We start from the raw sequence: 20,148 nt of genomic DNA, 5'->3' as shown, positions 1-20,148 counted from the left end.
GACTGGCCCTCTTCATGCCCCTGATCACAGGGGTTTGCCCACTATGCCGAGTGTACCTTTGGAGCACTAAAACTTTGTGGTCTTCGCTTTTTTTTTTTTTTGGTAAGGAAGGATCACTGAGATGTTTACGCTATCACAGATGCATGGATGCTTCTAACACACCATGTATTCCCGCCCTAACTTCTTTATAGATAGCTATTTCACTCCTGCTAAATTTAGCTCCTTTCCTGCTTTTTCGACTTAGTTTGCTCCGAATTCTGTACAGTATGTTATAGTTTCTTAAAATGAAGGCTGCTGGATGTGCATACAGCAGCTGCAAATGCCAACGGCCTTTACCACTTAACGGGGCCTTCCTTTCTACGCCTTCCACACTGTGTTTACGTTCAAGAGCAAATCAGATCATGGAGGCGTGTGACACTGTAGGGGACGATGACTGGGGATGACAGTGACTCACCGGTGGACCCCTGAAAACATTAAAAAAACACTTTTTTAAAAAATTTTCAACATTTATTCATTTTTGAGAGACAGAGTGCAAACAGAGGAGGGGCAGACAGAGAGATGGAGACACGGAATCCAAAGCAGGCTCCAGGCTCTGAGCTGTCAGCACAGAGCCTGACGCGGGGCTCCGACTCACGAGTAGTGAGATGATCGAGTAGTGAGATCATGAGCTGAGCCAAAGTCGGACGCTCAACCGACTGAGTCACCCAGGTGTTCCACACCCGTGGGCCCTTTAGAAGGTCTGCTTGTGGCCTGTGCAAACGTTATACACTCATGGAAAGACTCACTTTCCTAACGCAGTTTCAAATTGGGTTCATTCTCTCTTCTTGGGCCAGGCTCTACTCTGAAATTTAGCCAAGATGATTCTGAATAAATGCTACCCGCACAAAGTAGGCTTTATTATTACTTACGTATACTTACAACAGATCAGGAGAGGACTGTCATTGAAAAGATGGTTCGTGGGGCACCTGGGTGGCTCAGTGGTTTGAGCATCCGACTCTTGATTTCTGCTCCGGTCATGATCCCAAGGTCATGAGATCGAGCCCCACGTCAGGGTCCATGTTGAGTGTGGAGCCTGATTGAAATTTTTTCTCTCTCTCTCTAAAAATCTAAAAAAAAAAAAAAAAAGCAAAGATGGTTTGTTTTAGTGCATATCTATCCCCCATGGTGGGTGGGCCATAGGGAAGCACCAGGATATAAGCACCAGCTATGAAGCAGAGGGAGTGAGGGAGAAGTGTGGACAAGAATCCTTATTGTGGTTTCTGCAGGAACAAATGAGTATGGCAAGATAAAAGGGATTCGGCTCACTAGTTTGAATAACTTCAGCAGGCTTGGGGGCGTAGGGGCTGTCCCTAGTGGTCTGGCACTTAACCTTGGGGTGATTGGGGTGGAGGGGGGTATAGTGGTCCAGCGTGTGAGTCTTCAGTAAAGGGGGTGGCTGGGATATGGGCTCTGGATTCGTTGGCTTGTATATGAAAGGCACGACTAATGGTTTCCTGTTTCTGGGAATTAGCCAGCACTGACAGGGGCAGTCTCTTCAGGGTCAGCAAGGCCTTAGATGTTAAAACATCAGAAACACATGGTTAGGGGCACCGGGGTGGCTCAGTAGATTAAACATCCGACTTTGGCTCAGGTCGTGATCTCGCGGTTCATGGGTTCGAGCCCCGCGTCGGGCTCTGTGCTGACAACTCAGAGCCTGGAGCCTGCTTCGGATTCTGTGTCTCCCTCTCTCTCTGCCCCTCCCTAGCTTGTGCTCTCTCTCTCTTTCAAAAATAAATAAATATTAAAAATTTTTTAAATTAAATAAGAGAGAGAGATCTTTTTGACTCAACTGAAGGCTCTCAAAATGATGACGGGGATTCATCACATTGTTTCTGGCAAAGACCATGAAAACAAGAGAATTTAATTTGAAATTAGGAACGTGTGAAAACTGGCCAAGCCACCGGAGGGGATTCTTAGCATCCATATGGGATATGTCACACAGCCGAGGAGAAGTTGAGGAGCAAGAGACAGGAGCACTTTGGCCACCAAGTTGTGGTGGATGGGAGGGTGAGGCTGCCCGGGGGAGAACACCGTCTGTATCAATGCTGATGAGATCAGCTAACATCTGTTGAGTTGAGTCCTTACTTGGTGCCATACCCAATTTAAAGCATTTCACACCTACTGACTCATTTAAAATTATCAACAACTGGGCGCCTGGATGGCGAAGGCAGTTGAGGGTCCAGTCTGATTTCGGCTCAGGTCATGATCCCAGGGTCGTGGGATTGAGCCCCGCGTAAGCGTGGAGGCTGCTTGAGATTCTCTCTCTCCCTCTGCCCCTTCCCTGCCTGTGTGCATGCGCATGAGGGCGCACTCTGTCTCTCAAATATATATATGTGTACGTGTACATACATATGTATATGATCAAGTATATGTATATATAAATAAATCTAATTGGTGGGTACCCTTAACACCTTCATTTCTCCTTTATGGAAGATAGAGCCAAGGCACAGAGATTAACCTGTTTGAGGCCCTCCAGGATTTGAACAGAGGCTGTGTGATGCCAGGACTCAACTCTGAACCCCTGCCTTGGTGGGACCATCCTGAAGGTGAACATTATGTCACTTGGAGGCTTGCCAGTGAATCTTGATCAGGGAAACAAAGCAAGCTGGGGACCAGACTATTCCATCTCAGAGGGAAGTTTCTAAACCCTTTAACGGGGAAGGAAGCACACAGACCTCCTCCTCCTCCTTCCTCCTCCTCCTTCCTCCTCCTCCTCCTCCCTCCTCCTCTTCCTTCCTTCTCCTCCTTCCTCCTCTTTCCTCCTCCTCCTTCCTCTTCCTCCCTCCTCCTTCTTCCTCCTCCACCTTTCTCTTTCCCTCCCTCCTCTCCTTTCCTCTTCTTAACTTGTTAATATGGACAGTTTAAAATATATACCCATAATCTGCTTCAACAATTATCAGCCATTTTCAATCTCATTTTATCTACCATCATTTTCTTCTTTTGGAGTATTCTAAAGCAAATGCCAGACATCATGTCACCTCACCGGTACATACATATGTTTAACAGATCAGGGATTTAAAAAAAAAACACATAACTGCCATGTCATTATCATACCTAATAAAATGAACAATGGTTCCTTAATATCATCCACTATCCAGCCCATATTCAAATTTCCCTGATGGGCTTAAAAATGTTTTTACAATGGGTTTGTTCAAACCAAGGTCCAAACAAGGGCCACTCATTGTGTTTGGCTATATTTTTTAAAGTCTCTGTCTTTAAAAAACAAAATAAAACCACCCTTCTATTTTAAAGCAACATCCGATTCAAAGAAAAGTTACAAAGTCACTATGCAGTTCCCCTGTACCCTTCATTCAGTTTTCCCTAATTTAATATCTTATACAACCATGATACATTTCAAAAGTAAGGAAACTAACATCGATTCATTACTATTTTTTTTAAATTTTTAATGCTTTTTATTTATTTTCAAGAGAGAGAAAGAGACAGCACAAGCGGTGAGGGGCAGAGAGAGAGAGGAAGATAGAATCTGAAGTAGGCTCTAGGCTCTGAGCCGTCAGCACGGAGCCTGACGCAGAGCTCGAACCCATGAACCGTGAGATCATGACTTGAGCTGAAGTTGGATGCTTAACCAACTGAGCCACCCAAGAGCCCCAACATCGATACATTACTATGAACTAACCTTCAGTTCATTGGGACTTCATCAGTTTTCCACCAATGTTCTTTCTCTGTTCTAGGATCCAGTCCTGGATCCCACAGTGTCTCTTGTAATCTGTAATGGCCTGCCTTCTCTTTTCCCTTCATGCCATTGGGGTTTGGAGAAGCCAGGTCAACTGGCCCATAGAATGCCCTGCGTTTGGACTTGGCCGATTGCTTCCTTCTGGTGTTTTAACTTGTTCCTCTGTCTCCTGTATTTACTATAAATTCATGGTTACGTGTAAAACCTTGATTAGACTGAGGCTCCATTTCTTTTAAAGGGAGGAATTCTTTGTGGATGGTGCTTTGTACTTCCTGCTGGCACATAATGTCTGGAGGTTCCAGTTTCAGTGAATTCTGAAGGATCTTTTATTTTTTTCTTTTCTTTTTTATTTTAGAGAGAGAGAGAGTAGGGGAGGAGCAGAGAGCAAGGGGGACACAGAATCCCAAGCAGGCTCCAGGCTCCGCTCTGTCAGCACAGAGCCCTACGCGGGGCTCAAACCCATGAGCTGTGAGGTCATGACCTGAGTCAAAGTCTGACCCTTAACCGACTGAGCCATCCAGGTGCCCCAAGAGTGAGAGAATCGTAAGCAGGCTCCACGATCAGTGCGGAGCCCAAAATGTCACGGCCCTAGGATCATGACCTGAGTTGAAATCAAGAGTCAGACGCTCAACCAGCTGACCCACCCAGGCGCCCTGGAGGATCTTTTTAAACCCACATGACATGTTTGTTCTATCTACCGGTGCACTTTTGAGACAACAACAACAACAACGACGACAAGTTTTTTCCTCTTTGGATGATTAGCATTTTTGGGTATTAGACAGGTGTCCTTTTTGAGAGGTCTGGTTTTTCCAATCAACTCTTTCCAGGCCAACGTACTAGTCATTCTACCATTAAAATGAACCCACTCAAAGATTCTCATCATCATCAACAGTAAGAAGTTTGCAGAACAGGAAGCAAGACGATCATTGTCCTATTCTTCAGAGGGGCTCTGCAAATCCGGAAGTGCCAGGGGGTGAGCTGTCCCCAGAATGCCAGCGGTGGAATGGAATTTGCAGCCTCACGTAGCTCATCTCACAGGAGGTATGGCAGAGTGGAGAGCCACCTTGAGTGGTATTAACAGCCATAGGACACAGATCAGGACCCTGCTGCAAGTGCCAGGAGCTGGTTGACCTTGGGCAAATTAGGGCCATTGGGTTCAGCTCTGCAGAATGTGTGCTGCATAAATCTGGGGCAAATCATTCCCATGGATTGCGAAGTGAATGGCGGCCCCTGCAGTTGTGCAGTCTACAGCATACACAAATGTACATGGCCACCCTGAAAAGCTACACAGCGCTCTATGGGTCCCAGTTTTATCTTCTACCAACTGGCTGCACCAGGGTCAAGGCAGGAAGCAGAATGGATCCTGGATGGTTCAAATGAAGAGGCTTCAATGAAGGACCCCTTATAGACACATGGGATGGGGAAGCATGTTGTGACAGATGCTGTTGGGGCCTACTGGGAGCTGGAGCATGGAAGGGGCCTCTGGTCGCAACTGGAGCCCTGGAAGGACAGGTTATTGTCACAAACTTGGACACTGAAGCCGGGAAGGAGCCGGAAAGATGTATGCCCGCTCTCACTCTCCCCCTCTTGACCCTCTTCTGGCTTCCCCTGGTATGTGTGGAATGATCTGGACCGTCCCCTCCCCCACCTTACTCTATTCCAGCCACACCAGCCTCTTTGATCCTCCTAGAACTTGTTACATTCTAGCGTCTCATGCTCCTCCTTCCCATCATTAAAGTCTTCAGGGGCGCCTGGGTGGCTCAGTCGGTTGAGCGTCCGACTTCGGCTCAGGTCATGATCTCACGGTTTGTGAGTTCCAGCCCCGCATTGGGCTCTGCTGACAGCTCAGAACCTGGAGCCCGCTTCGGATTCGGTGTCTCCCTCTCTTTCTGTCCCTCCTCTGCTTGCGCTCTGTCTCCCTCTCTCTCAAAAATAAGTAAACTTGAGGGGAAAAAAAGCCTCTGCTTCAATAGCACCTCCTCCTAGAGGCCACACCCACCTCTCCATCTAAAGCAGTGTCCTCCACCCCTCGTTACACCTAATATTTAAAAGTGCAATCTCCTGGGGGCACCTGGGTGGCTCAGTCGGTTAAGCGTCCCAACTCTTGGCTTCCGCTCAGGTCCTGATCTCACAGATTGTCGGTCGGAGCCTCGCATCGGGCTCTGTGCTCATGGCGTGGAGCCTGCTTGGGATTCTCTCTCTGCCCCTCCCCTGCTCTCACGCGCTTGTTCTCTCTCTCTCTCACAATAATTAAATACACTTAAAAAAAAAATAGAATGCTTTGTTGTTTTCTTGTTTATTGCTGGTAACGCTGAGCAGAGTTTAAGCATCTTGATATCAGGGCCTTGGTTTATCTTATTCACTAGATACAAGGATGGATTCCTTTCCAATGGTTTTGTAGGACACAGACAACTCTTTCTTCCTCCCTTTATTTTGTTCCTTTCATTAGGGGTATTCTTTGAAACGATTCCCCTCATGCAAAGAAAAAAAAAAATCTTACAGTTAAGTGCCTGGCATGTCATAGGCACTCAATAAATATTTGTTGAATGAAGCAATGAATCGATGATCCCATATATGTTGGGGGTGACTCAGAGGGTGGAAGTGGGGGTGTAAGGCAGGCTGAGTGGAGATCAGTCCTGACTCACTTCTCTCCCGGGCTCCTCACGCTCTGTCCCATGACTTCACTGCCTCCGCCTCCATGGATTAGCCTCCAGTTCTAGGTCTGTCCCTCCAGTGAAATATCCTCATTGGATAACCTGGAAGCACATCTGCATTCAAAACATCCCCAAAGGGACTCTCTTCTTTCACCCCCGGCAGGCCCGCTCTCCCCTTCCCAGGCTCAGTTCATGGCCCTCCTAGAAGGGGGCAGTATACACAGTGACTAGGAGTCCCAGACTGCCTAGGTCTGAATCACCGCTCTTTGTGCCTTAGTTTTGCCATCTATAAAATGGGGATAATAATGGTACCTTGTTAACTTGTTGGAACGAATCAAAGAGTATAGAATTTCAGGTGCTTGGGACAGTGCCTGCATCCAGGAAGCTGGAGCTGTGTCCCATTCTCACCATTATCACGGGCTGTCTCCTGGGCGGGGACCCAGCATCATTTCAGATACCTGCTTCACCCTTCGTGCTTCCGATAGAAATATAACAGAAGTTTTGCATGTGGTTTTGAATTTTCTAATAGCCACCTTCAAAACATGTAGAAGAAAAAAGGAAAATTAATTTTAACAATTTTATTTAGCCCAGTGTATAAAAAAATGATCATTTCAACATAGAATAATGTAAAAGTGGTGAGATATTTTACGTTCTCTTTATATGTATTTATCTATCTATTTATTTTTTTTTTAATTTTTTAACGTTTTTATTTATTTTTGAGACAGAGAGAGACAGAGCATGAATGGGGGAGGGTCAGAGAGAGAGGGAGACACAGAATCTGAAACAGGCTCCAGGCTCCGAGCTATCAGCACAGAGCCCGACGCGGGGCTTGAACTCACGGACCATGAGATCATGACCTGAGCCCAAGTCGGATGCTCAACTGACTGAATCACCCAGGCGCCCCTAAAAATTATTTTTATTATTGATTTATTGATATTTTAGAGAGAGAGTGAGTGTGAGCAGGGGAGGGGCAGGGGGAGAGAAAGAGAGAGAGAGAGAGAGAGAGAGAGAGAGAGAATGAATCTTAAGCAGGCTCCTTGCTCAGCACAGAGCCCAATACTGGGCTTGATCCCTTGACCCTGAGCCTAAATCAAGAGTTGGACACTCAACCAACCAAGCCACCCAGGTAGTGCCCCTACCTGTGCTCTAAATGCTTTTCTGCAAAAGCCTCTGTGTTGGTCTTCCTGGCCTCCAACCTTCCCTGTTCCTATTTATTCTAGCTTCCGCAGCCAGAGAAAGCTTCCTAAATGCAAACCGAATCACTTCCGGCCTCTGTTTAAACTCCTTCAGGGATGCTCCACCCCCTGTGAGTGGGGCAACTTTGGCCCCCTGTGATGTGTCCCTGCTGGTGCAGTGGCCTCTTCTCTGGCTGTTGCTCATGTCTTCTCTGCTCAGCTGCCTCGGATGCCATTTCCTGTTATAATCTTACCTTAGCTGCTATAATTTCCTGACCCTGTGTATGTGACTTGCTCTGGGATTTATGTATGCAAAAGGAAGCGGTGATAGAGGACTCTAGAAAGGTAGTTTGGGGCCAGGTGGTGAAGGACTTTGAACGCCAGATCAAGGAGTGTTCAGACTTTATTCTGTAGGTAATGGGGAGCCACTGTGAGTGTTTGAGGGAGAGCAGCTAGGGCAAGGGATGAGTCCAAGAGGGACTTTTGGCATCAGGCTTAAAGGGAGATCAAATCCAAATCCTTGGCACCCTCTGCAAAGGCCTGGAGGGGAATGACATGATCTGCATTCCGGAACCATCTTTTCTGAAGGCCACTTAGGGGTGGGTTGGAGAGAGGAAGTGAGGCAGAGAACAGTGCTTGTTCGAGCTTTTGTAGGTGAGTCCCTTTCTACTATTATACAGAAGAATGTATGTGAGCATGAATTCTCCTAGTGACCCTAGGTGAGAATCCTCTTTCCGTCTTACACACAGACAAAGAAACTGGAGTTCAAGGCTAAGAAAGTGGTCCACAGCACCCCGCAGTAAGTGTCTGCGTCCGGGTCCTGTTGGGCCTGATGCTGGAAGGCCTGCAGGCGGCAGGACAGCCGCTGTGCAGCACCAGGTGCACCCAGACTACGAGGCTGCTTCCCATGGCAAAGGTCTCTCTGGGCGGCTCTGTGAGGGCGCGCAGGCCAGATGGAAGTCAGACGGCAGCACAGGGCTTTGAAAGAAAATGGTTCCTTACTTTGACTCCCTTGCTCCCCTGTAAGATTTAATTTTTTCTTTTTTAACTTGGAGTTAAGTTAATACACAATATCACACCGATTTCAGGCGTACCACAGTGATACGACAATTATATGTATAACGAAATAGTTACCCTCTGTCACCATGCAAAGTGATTACAATATTATGGACCGTATTCCCTATGCTGTACTTTTTCATCCGCCGTGACTTATTTGTTTTATAACTGGAAGTCTGTGGCTCTTAATCCCCTTCCCCTATTTCGCCCATCCCCTACCCATTCCCCTCTGGCAACCAACCACCAGTTGCCCTCTCTCTCTCTCTCCTCATAAGAGTCTGATTAAATTGACATGGTCTTCTGGTTACAAGCAACGCCCTAGCTTTAATAATGCCTTAATTTTAAAATCCCAGAATTAATTTTTGGCTCTCTTCGGCATGCAAAGATTTCCCCCAAAGCCTTTAATTCTGTAATCAACTATTTCTCCAATCAAAGAAGACTCCACGGGACTTTCATGGTCTTAATTAATGACTGTCTAATCAGAATTCCACTCTGACTGCTTTAATCTCCCCTTCCCCTTTTTTTCTGGTCTCTCAATGAAGGGCTTATCTAGAACTTGTTTTGACTTCAAACGGACACTTTGGTAATAGTAAATTGCAATACGGGTTTTATCAAGTGGAACCAACTTTTCATTCTCTTTCTTCTGGGTCTTAGTATCAAAGCCACCCTTAGGGAATATGGCCTTCCTTCCTGTCTGGTTTTCAGCAAAACGTGCCTTCAGAGAAGCCCGGGGAAGGTGTTTTAGATTATGCGCAACAAAAACCTCCAGGGTAAAGCCTTTTTTTAAAAAAATTTTTGTATTCATTTTTGAGAGAGACAGAGACAGCAGGAGTGGGGGAGAGGCAGAGAGACGGGGAGGAAGAGAGAATCCCAAGTAGGCTCCACACTGTCAGCACAGAGCCCAGCTCATGAAACCGTGAGATCATGACCGGAGCCGAAACCAAGAGTCTGATGCCTAACCAGCTGAGCCACCCAGGCGCCCCTGGGGTAAATCTTTCTAAAGTGATGGTGGGCTGATCTTCACCAAGGCTATGTGGAGGTTTTTGGTTTGATGATCTTACCTGGCAATTCTTGCTTAAGTAGTAAACATAGTAATTTTTTTTTTATTAAAAAAAAATTTTTTTTTAATGTTTATTTATTTTTGAGAGAGAGACACAAAGTGTGGGTGGGGGAAGGATAGAGATAGAGAAAGGGAGACACAGAATCCAAAGCAGGCTTCAGGCTCCGAGCTGTCAGCACAGAGCCCGACGCAGGGCCCGAACTCACAAACTGCGAGATCGTGACCCGAGTCGAAGTCAGACGCCCAACCGACTGAGCCACCCAGGTGCCCCAGTAAATGTAGTAATTTTAGATAGAAATATGAGTGGGTCAGGTGCTAGGTCTCTCTTGCAATGAATGGCAAATTCCTTCTTTTGGTCCTGTCGTCTGTAGAACCCACCTGCCATTTCCATTTGTGGCTCTTTTTCTTTGTCACATACAAAGAAATAAAGAACACACAGTAAACAGTTGTGGTCCGGGGCCCAAAACCTGCATGAATGTCCCTTAGATGCCACCCCCCGGGGACAGCAGCTTGGGCCCCAGCTCTCTTCTCCCTGGGGGTTTGGGGGAATTAACCAAATGATTCACTGATTCACTCAGATAACCGGCTAATATTGACTAAGCTTTGACTGGGTGCGAGCCTCTCAGGCCCACGGACACAGAGACGAGTGGGAAATGACTGTTGCTTTCGGAGTGTGAAGTGTGTTGTAGGGGAGACGGCAGATGTGTGAAGAAGTAGGCATGGCAAGGGAACATGGGTGTGGGCATAGGATGTTGTGGAAAGATCTCTGGAGGCACCGGATGGGCATCGTCCTAGTTGGAGAGATTAGTGATCTGTGATCTAATTAGAGATTAGAGATTAGTGATTCTGGAGGAGACTCACGGGGGACGTGTGGGGTGGGGACACAGACGGAGGGTGGAAGAGGGTCTTAGTCCATTCTGGCTGCTGAAAGAGAACACCGCAGGCCGGGGGTGCTTCTGAACAACAGGCATTTGTTTTTCACTCTTCTGGAGGCCGCCAAGACCACGGTGCCGGCAGATTCTGTGTCTGGTGACAGCCTGCTTCCCGGTTCACAGACATCTGTCTCCTGACACGGCAAAGGAGCAAGGGAACTCTCTGAAGTCTCTTTTAGAAGGGTGCTCATGGGGCGCCTGGGCGGCTCAGCCGGTTAAGCGTCTGACTTTGGCTCAGGTCATGATCTCACGGTCCATGGGTTCGAGCCCCGCGTCAGGCTCTGTGCTGACAGCTCGGAGCCTGGAGCCTGCTTCAGATTTTGTGTCTCCCTCTCTCTCTGCCCCTCCCTCACGCATACTCTGTGTCTCTCTTTCTCTCAAAAATAAATATTTAATAACCATTAAAACAAACAAAAAAGCAGGGCACTCATCCCCATTCAGGAGGCTCCACCTTAATGACCTAATCACCTCCCAAAGGCCGCACCTTCTAAGGCCATTGCCTTGGGGGTGGGCTTTCAACACGTGAGTCTGGGCGGGCCGGAAGCATTCAGTCTGCAGCACAGCACAGACAGAGGGGAGCCGGCTGTGCAGTCTCAACAATGGAAAAGATCCTGGCCCGTTGAGGGAACAGAGGTGTCCCTCTGGAGCTGGAGCATGCAGAGGTGGTGTGGAGGTGGGGGAGGACAAGAGTCATCTAGAATAGACCAGATTTAGAGACCCCATCGGATACGGGGCAGGGGGACCGGATTTCAGTCCGGGTGGTGTGTGCGCAGAGGAGCCCCCGGGGGTGGGGGTTGGCCCACAGGGCTGCGGAGGGGCAAGGGGGGGCTGACGCCCATCCTGGGATCTGCGGGCCGAGCCTGGTGGGGGTGTGCCCACCCCGAAAACAGGGGCCGCCTTTCCCTAATTCACACAAGTGTGGACGGGCAGTGACCCTAAGGGTGGAGCTCAGCTTTTACCCCGCTGAGTCTGAGGGCCCCTGGGAGACAATGCAGATGTGGGAGGGAGGGGTGGTCCATGGCAGCCAGGGGACTGGGCATGCAGAGTGAGCCGACCGAGTGGTGGCAGCACCACCCCGCCGATGGTCACCCGTGTCCAGGGCTTGCCTTCTGTCATGCCAGGCACACACCTTCGTTTTGCTCCCCAACCTGCAACCCCCACCCCTCCTCAGCCCTCTGACTTTGGACCTGCTTGAAGAAGAACTTGGCTCCCTACTGTCCCCCTTCTGTCTGAGCCTGTCCCCCTCCTCACCGGTTTCCAAGGTGGTCTGGAGGGGAGGATGGAACCTGGAGTTGGGGTTGGGGAGTAGGGGAGAAGGGTGTCGGGGGACAGACCACAGAGCAGTGTAGAGCCCTCACTCACCCGGACAGCTGCCTTTGCTGGGGGGTGGCTTCTCTCCAGATCTCAAGGGGTTTGGGTGCACATACACCACGGTACCTGCTGGGTGCACAGGTGGGAGCTAAGCAGGCACCTTCCGCTCCACCCCAGGCCCTCCCCGCCTCCCCCCCCCCCCCCCCCCCCCCGCCCCTGCTCCTGCTCCCCGTGCCCTCCCTGCCTCTCAGCTCTGTTCAAATCTCTCCTCTTGCTCCAAGGCCTCTCCGGAGTTCAAACGGATTTCCCTGCCCCCCGAATCCCCAGCCTCCTCTGAGCTGTTACTTCTGGATCACATGGCGTCAGGGACAACGTTTCCTTATTTGCGTCCTTCCTAAGGGTCCTCCTGTAAGTCCAGCTGTGGGTGAAACTGATGTCTGATTCGGCTGGGCACCTCCAGGGCCTAGCACAGAGCCTCACCTGTGCCCTTTGGTTCGCCACACGTTAGGATTTGCTTAGTGAGAGCGACAGACACATCTGGGAAAGTGAAAGAGAGGGACGTGACCCAGATCTTGCATAGACGCAGATGGACAGGCACTGAAAGGTTCAATCTTGTCCATAGGAGATCATTTTCTGACCACTTCTGCAGGGCAAAGGGCCCCTTTGCACCAAGCCACCAAAGCACACATACGTCCTTTAATGTATTAGTCAGAAAAGGCCAGGCAATGCTACAGTAGTAAGATGTCCCTGACATCTCCGTGGCTGACCACTGAAGGCTCTCCAGCGCTAGTTAGAGGGCGGGCTGGGTGGGGGAAAGCCTCCTGCACACAGGGGTCCAGGCTGACCCAGGCCCAGCCCAGGGAACATCTGGGGGACAGACAGGGCTTGGAGAAGTCATACCCCCTCACCTCTCTTTGCCCAGAAGTGGGTGTGGTCCCTTCTGCTCCTGCCCAGCAGCCAGAGCTAGCCACATGGCCCTGCCCAGCTGCAAGGGGGGGGGGGGTGCTGGGGGAGGGAGGCCTTCTCTGGAGAAGGCAGCTGATCTAGACGTTGGCGAACACCAGTTTCCTCTCCCAGACTTACTCAGGCCCATTTGGGGGAAAGTCTTCCATTGATGAGGTGCCTTTCTTGCCCCGAGGGCCTGGAACCACGGTCTCAGGGCCTTGGCTCCTGCTTTCCACTTACCTGACTCACGAAGTTCTCTTTGTGTTCAGCGGACATCATCATGCATTAGCCTCCAAGTTGTCCTTGGGGCTCAAAGAACAAGTTTCATTCCTTTTCCCTGCATGACTTGGGAGGTCTGGATCACTCCCGGCCGGTCTTCCCTGAGTCCAGCGTCCCTCCGTGGCCACTCCTACCTCCCCAGTCACTCACCGTTGCTTTGTTTTACGGTCTTCTCATGGCAGGAGCCCCAAGTGCTGAACTGCAGCACTGGACAGTGCAGGGAGTGAGGAGCCCTGGGAAGAACTACCCATCACAGACCCTCAGCTCGGGCACTGGTGGGAGGGCCATCATGATGTGGGGTTACTGTGTCTAAACACCCCACTGTCTTCATACCTGTGCCAGGGTAAAACTGGTAAGGCCAACACTCTCCCGGGCATTGCCTCTTCTTTATTTTGGAATTTTAGTCCCTTGCAAGGGACTGAATGTCTGTGTCCCCTCCACTCCCCATCCATCCCTTGAGATCCTAACCCCCTAGTATGATGGTATTTGGAGGCGGGACCTTTGGGAGGTGCTTAACTCAGGAGGCTGGAGCCTTCCTGAACGGGACTGATGCCCTCATAAAAGAGACCCCAGCGGGCTCCCTTGCCCCTTCTGACATGTGAGGACACAGCGAGAAGATGGCCTTCCATGAACCAGGAAGTGGGCCCTCACCTTGATCTTGGACTTCCAGCTCCCAGAACTGTCAGAAATAAATTTCTATGGTTTATAAGCCCCCTAGTCTATGGTGTTCTTTATAGCAGCGGAAGGAACACACGAAGACATGGCCTTCCTTTGTTTATCATCGAACCATCTCGTTAAGCTCTTTGGGAAGCATTTGCTGGGCTGTGGCCACATTAGGGAGCAAACTTATCACCATACAAGTTGGGCTTTTAGCGTGGGTGATTGGGCACACTCCCTACTTTTTTTTTTTTAGTGTTTTTTAGGTTTTGTTTTTGACACTCCCCCCCCCCCCCCCTTCAAACTTCTGTTTAAGATCATGGGCTGTTGTGGCAGCCGTCAAATTCGCCGTCTTCTGAACATCTATCTCACTGCCGGTGTTTGGGGGAAACAGGTAGGCTTACACTTGCAGGTGTGCTGGGCAAAGCAGCGTTCCTGTTTATAGGGCCCGGGTGGACACGTGTGGGGGTGTGCGGGGGAAAGAAGAAAAATTCAGGGTTCGCATCTTGCAGAGTGTCCATGTTTGGCCCCATTCTGCCCTGGCCCAAGGACAAAAAGCTTGGAGCAGAACGAAGAAGCCCTTCTGCTGTGACCGTCCTGCGACCTGGAGTCAACCGTGCCCATTTCTGTGCTGTCTTGGGATCTGGAACAGCTGGGATTACGGGCTGCTGGAGAAATCAGTGTGAAAACCTCTCCGTTCCTACGCGGCCTCCCTGAACTTCTGGGGGGAACCGGAGAATCCATGTGCAATAGGGCACTGGGCAGGGGGAGGGGAAGATTTCTGTTTTAGATTAACAGGAGGATTTATCATGCCAGAAGGTCAATATTTACCTTGGCTTCAGCTTGATGAGTATTACTTCTCTGTTCAGTGGCTCTCTCTGCTGACCTCAGCAGAACAGAAGATCTGCTTTTTGTCTGCGATAGAGGATGCTGACTGATACTTTCTTATCAGAAAGGCCTGCTAACAGAGTTGGGGAGGGGCCCACTCTTCGTGTGTGTGTGTGTGTGTGTGTATGTGTGTGTGGGGGGCTGTCTCCTTCCACCAAGAAATCTGATCCGTCTTTGTACAAACAACCCGTTTTCAAGGCACTTTTGAACTTGCAAAAGGAGGAGAGAGCACAGGGCCCTGGACAAATCACTTGTCTCCACTCCTTGTCTGAAAAGTAATTCCGAGGACCCCTGCCTGTCCATGTCAGGCTTGTGGCAAACAGTGGAGGAGCTCAGGAAAGCCTCCCAGCCTCATTCGGCCGGTTTTCGTTACATTGAGGTTGGGAGGGAAGAGGTTCTGTGATTGCCCAGGGTCACCAAGGAAGAGAGGAGGAAGGAGTCAGCCCTGCAGTCAGGGTCCCAGCTCCAAGCACTTATGGCTTAATGTCTTGGGCTCCTGGGAACAGTGGCTTCCACCTCTCCCGAAGTGCTAACGGGTATTAGTGGGATGCCCAAGGCACCGGTGTGGAATATAGACACAAGCAGGTGGGTGGAGCACCGATTAGGCCAGCCAATCAGTGCTAGTGATTGAAGACCCCTAGACTCTCTGGGGTACTGCCTGACCCTTTATTTCAGGGCCCTCAAACATCCCGTTTGCCACTCACCACAAGTAAGTTTTATCTTAAAAAGAAAACACGCAAACTGTACATCCTTCACAATAATAGTCTCATATTTGTTTTACAATAAAGTTTTGTTTCAGGGCACCTGGGTGGCTCAGTCGGTTAAGGGTCCGACTTCGGCTCAGGTCATGATCTCGCGGTTGGTGAGTTCCAGCCCCGCGTCGGGCTCTGTGCCGACAGCTCGGAGCCTGGAGCCTGCTTCGGATTCTGTGTCTCCCTTCTCTCTGCCCTTCCCCTGCCCATGCTCTGTCTCTTTCTCAAAAGTGAGATAAACATTTAAAAAAAATTTTTTTTAAGTAAAATAAAGTGTGGTTTTAAATTGTTGACCATTGGAATACTGGGTTTGTCCCGGGGCCTCTCAGAGTCTCGTCTGAGAAAGCTCTGCACCCTGGGATATGAGCCTCCTGGTCAGCCCCACTTGGGGGTAGGGGTTGAGAAGGGGGGTGCTCTTCAATTTTATCCCTCACCAAAGCCTTGCAAATTACCATAATGAACATTTATTGTCATAAGGTGCCAGCACCATTCAAGCACTGCAGGTGAAGAATTCATTGAATTCTTTTAGCAAACCCACGCCCTGGGTGTCGTGATTATTACTCTGGTTTCACAGATGAGGGCGCTCAGAGAGGTTAGGTAACACGTCCAAAGTCGCAGGGCTGGTACCTGTTGAAGTGGGATTCTACTCACTGGTGTTCTCTGGGGGGAGTTTAGAGCGTATTGCTAGTGAACCCTTCTCCGTTCTTCTTGGCTCCCGCGGCCCCATCTTGGGGGTGGGGGGTGGCAGCTGAAAATCTTATGTAGAAGAGTGACAGCTCAGTAAGGCTGGGTATATCCACAGGTGCCTTGGAGAGGGGAGTGGAGGACGAAGAGAAGAGTGAATTACTGAAGGCCAGACCTGGAAAGATCTTCAGAGACAACCAATACACTTTTCACTTTACAAATGAAGACACTGGGAAGGACCAGAGAGGGGAGTTTTCTGCAGGTCATCAGCAAGTGAGTGGGGGAGCCCGGAACAGACCTGGGGCTTCTGGGTCTGGGTGGTGTGGGCGGTATCATATTTCTTTTCCTGATTTTATGCATCTGCCTTTTCCCTTACCATCTAAATGGAACCGCCTCTTGTTTGCAGAACTTTTGTCCAAACTGCTGGCTGTCCTTTGCTATTTTTTTTTTAACTTTATTTATTTTGAGAGAGAGAGAGAGAGAGAGAGAGAGAAGGGGAGGGGCAGAGAGAGAGGGAGAGAGAGAATCCCAAGCAGGCTCCGCACTGTCAGTGCAGAGCTCTACGCAAGGCTCGAACTCACAGACCACGAGATCACGACCTGAGCCGAAATCTAGAGTTGGACGCTTAACCGACTGAGCCACCCCGGTGCCCCTGCCTTTTGCCATTTTAATGCCTCCCTGAAGAGTAGTGCAGGCACCGTGAGGGTGACAACCATATCATTTGCTTCTCTACCAGCCCTCACTGCGCACAGCATGGTGCTGAACACACAGAAGTTTCCTGGTCACGTTCGTGGGGCCAGAATGAACTTACTGTCCTACATATGAAACGGAGGACCAAACTCAGACAACTGTCTCAGTCCTGAAGTTGCCGGGATGAATTAATTCTTTTCCTAAAGCTTTCCATCCTAAAAGAATCCTGAGGTGTACAGAATAGTGTTATCCCCTCTTTTCTCTCTGCACCTCTCTTGTCTGGGTGCAGCCTGTAGCCCTGGACAAATGACTTTAAGATAAAAACGAAATCCTTAAAAAAAAAAAAATCTTGTTCCCTTCATGTCACGCCTGCAGCATAAAGCTAATTTATAGCTACATGGAATTTCTCTGGTCTTTAAGGTCTCATTAAGCAAGTAAAGGAGAGGAAGGAAGAAGACAGAATGCTTACAAATTCCTGGGGGGCGGGGAATGACCTCACCACTTACTGGGTGTTAGCCAACTGCCCAGGGACCACAGTTCAGATTCCTTTAGGGGAGGCCCTGAAAATCCCCTGATAACCCAAACTCTCCAAATCTTTTAGGTCTTGAGAGAGGGATGGAGGGCAAGTTGAAGGAAGTAGTTCTAGGTCCAAGTGACATTTCCCATTATGCACTGCCCACTCTGAGATGGACTGTATCCATCCTGAGTCCTGGTCAGAGACTCGGGACTTGGGAAGTCCACTGACGAGGCCTCAGCAGGATGTGAGAGAGCCGAGTGGAGAAAGATGGGTAGTTTGGGGAGAAGGTGAAGCGGGTTGGATATGTTTGGGGATAGGTACTCAAGAGGGCACATATGGGATATGTAAACAAGAGGACAGAGGCCGCGGGAGTGGGCCTTTCTATTCACATCCCCAACGGCATCTTCCTGTATTCCCCTAAAAACAATTCCAGAATTCTCTTACAAAATGTACTGCAGCCCATTAAGCACTTCCATATTGGATGGCTTCTCTCCAGACCTCGGGGCATTTTACAGACTAGGAGCTCTTAGGGGGGCCAAGAGGCAGCTTTGGGGCCTCTGTCAGCCCCTAGGATGCTTCAGGGAGAATTAGAAAGACTCAATCTGGGGAGAGAGGGCACAGCCTAGATTTTGGGCCCCACCTGTCCCCTGCTTGAGGTACAGCGCTCTGGAGATCTTGCAGCCCAGAAAAGATCAACCTGGGGCCAGGCGGCCCATGGGCTCGGTGTGGGATCTGGGACTCGGCATGCCCATCTGTAAAAGGTGGGACTGTAATCCGATCTCCCCTCCCCTGAAGCTACTTTCCAGATCTGATGCCTCATGAATCGGTGATTCCAAGGACAACTTCTCACCCCAAAGTCCAGCGCTTTCCTCATTCCTGGCTACAGCTCACCTTGGAGAGAGAAGAGAGTTGGCAAGGTAGAGGGTGGAGGTGAAAAGGGAGAAGATTCTAAGGAAGCTTGGGTGTGAAGTGGTTTTGTCCAAAGGGCCCTAGACCAAGAGCGTGCTCTTTTTCCGGCGTAACTCTTTTGGGCCTCTGTTTCCGCCTCTAAAAAATGGGAATGGTGGCATCTAATACCGAGGGCAACGTTGTGGGGATTAAAATCGCCCGGGCGAAATTGCCAGGCATGGAGCGGGGATCCCACGAGCGTTTGCGGACCCGAAGAGGGCTTGGTTGGGAAGGTTCTAGAGTGCGTGCGCGAGGACGCAGGCGCGACGTCTGGCTTTCCGGGCACGCGGCTCCCCCCCCTCCCGCCCCCCCGGACCCCCAGCTCTGCAGCCACTGCCGCCTCCTCGGCCCCGGACCGCCGAGGGTTAATGAAAAAGCCCCACGCCCCCTTTGACGGCGCAGAGCCCACCTCGCCGAATTTGAAAAGGCGGCCCTGGAGAGGCGTGGGCGCCCCCCAGAAACTTCCAACTCGCACCCGGGCTCCGCTCGCTCGCCGGCTCGCTCGCTCTGCTCCCGGCGGGGGCCGCGGGTTCGGTCCGGCCGCGGGTGCGCTCCCGCCTGTCCTGCCGCCCGGGCTCCGGGTCCCCGCGGGCGGCCGCGCAAGATGAAGCTGGCTCTCCTCCTGCCCTGGGCGTGCTGCTGCCTCTGCGGGTCGGCGCTGGCCACCGGCTTCCTGTACCCCTTCCCGGCCGCAGCCCTGCAGCAGCACGGCTACCCCGAGCCGGGCGCCGGCTCCCCCGGCAGCGGCTACGGGAGCCGCCGGTGAGTAGCGCGGCGACGGCGGGGCCTGGGGGGCGAGCGCTGGGGACGCCGGGCGGTCGGGGGCTCGGAGCTGGAGACGAGAGGCTGGCGGACGGAGGGAGCCGGACGGTGGAGGGGGGGGGGATGGAGCGCTGGGCGGTGGGGCTGGGGACGCGGGGCGGTCGGGGACTGGGGGCTTGGGCGGCCTGGGCCGGGGCGGGGGTGGGGGGGGCGCGGGGTCGGGACTGCGGTGGTCTCTGGCCGCGCCCACCTTCTCTCTTCCTTTCTTTGCTCCCCCAACCTTCGCCCCTTCGGCTCCCGGCTCCGAGTGGAGGTGGCCGAAACCTGCGGGGGTGGGGGGTGGGGTGGGGAGGCGCGCGGAGGCAGCGACCGTGGCCCGCTGGGGCTGCGTGGCTCAGTCCCTGGATGTTTACCGGATCACGTGGCTCCGCCGCGCTCACCTGCGCGGCCGCGGCTTTGTGTTGGGGAGCAGGTTCCCGGGTTGCCAAGGCCGAGCGTCCGGTCTCCCGCCTCTCTTGCTTGCTGCCCAGGGATACCGGGGGGAGACGGCGGGGGTGGGGGGGGTGGGGGACGATTCCGTCCCGTCCTGGGGGCCGGGACCACGAAGGAGCCTCTGCTGCGCACACCCCAGTCACCTGGGGACGTGGAACCGGGCTCCGATTGGACGGATCCGCTGCGGGGCCGGAGAAGGAGCCAGGTCACCGAACCCGAGGCGCCGGGACGCACGGGTGGCTTCCTCCTCTGCCGGCAGGTGGCGCCCTGGCCACCCCCGAGACGGTTAGGGCAGCGTCTGCTCACCGCGAGGTTGAATTCCCCCAGAAAACGCGTGAGCACGCAAGTAAAAGTTGCCAAATGCCCGTTTGCGCAGCTCAGTCGAATTCAGCATTTCCTCATTTAATAATTACAACTCACAGAGTTGTGATGGCTCTCTAGAGCACACAACGTGCATTCGTACCTTCCGTGTCTTTGGATCCTAAACCCCCTCCAGGGGTACCTATTACAGCGTTATCTTTCCTTCGGGTGAGGAAATGGAGCCCCAGGGGGAGGTCCCCAAGTTAGTGGCAACTCAGGACTGACCTTCTGTCTGCTTTCTCCCAATCCTGTC

At 51.3% G+C, this 20,148-nt stretch overlaps 1 protein-coding gene and 2 long non-coding RNA genes across 6 annotated transcripts in view; 1 reads left to right on the top strand and 2 right to left on the bottom strand.

Moving 5' to 3' along the window:
- Window positions 1-6,010: 6,010 nt before the first annotated feature.
- On the bottom strand, window positions 6,011-6,486 carry LOC109250546 (uncharacterized). The gene is made up of 2 exons (XR_002073075.2): window positions 6,379-6,486; window positions 6,011-6,205 (listed from the first exon to the last, which is right to left on the bottom strand). It is a non-coding gene; the product is annotated as an uncharacterized LOC109250546 (long non-coding RNA).
- A 4,495-nt stretch (window positions 6,487-10,981) lies between these two features.
- On the bottom strand, window positions 10,982-18,803 carry LOC109250543 (uncharacterized). 2 transcript variants are annotated; one of them, XR_008419236.1, is made up of 4 exons: window positions 18,691-18,803; window positions 12,402-18,378; window positions 11,973-12,050; window positions 10,982-11,304 (listed from the first exon to the last, which is right to left on the bottom strand). It is a non-coding gene; the product is annotated as an uncharacterized LOC109250543 (long non-coding RNA). The 2 variants fall into 2 exon arrangements; XR_008419235.1 differs by lacking the exon at window positions 18,691-18,803 and having other exon boundaries at window positions 11,973-12,047; window positions 12,402-16,251.
- Window positions 16,301-20,148, top strand: part of COL26A1 (collagen type XXVI alpha 1 chain) — a 164,421-nt gene continuing 160,573 nt past the window's right edge. For 2 of the 3 annotated variants that reach the window (XM_019421591.2, XM_019421590.2), the window contains exon 1: window positions 18,886-19,043. In XM_019421591.2, the coding sequence (XP_019277136.1) occupies window positions 18,886-19,043 (158 nt within the window). Of the gene's footprint in view, window positions 16,400-18,885; window positions 19,044-20,148 lie in introns of those variants that run through there. The other variant, XM_019421592.2, reaches the window with a different exon arrangement.

This window comes from Panthera pardus, unplaced genomic scaffold (assembly GCF_024362965.1).
Source record: "Panthera pardus isolate Hobbes unplaced genomic scaffold, ASM2436296v1 HiC_scaffold_4, whole genome shotgun sequence".
Lineage (NCBI taxonomy): Eukaryota > Metazoa > Chordata > Mammalia > Carnivora > Felidae > Panthera > Panthera pardus.
The sequence above is the reverse complement of the archived record's forward strand: the minus strand, read 5'-3'. Positions and strand labels throughout refer to the sequence as shown.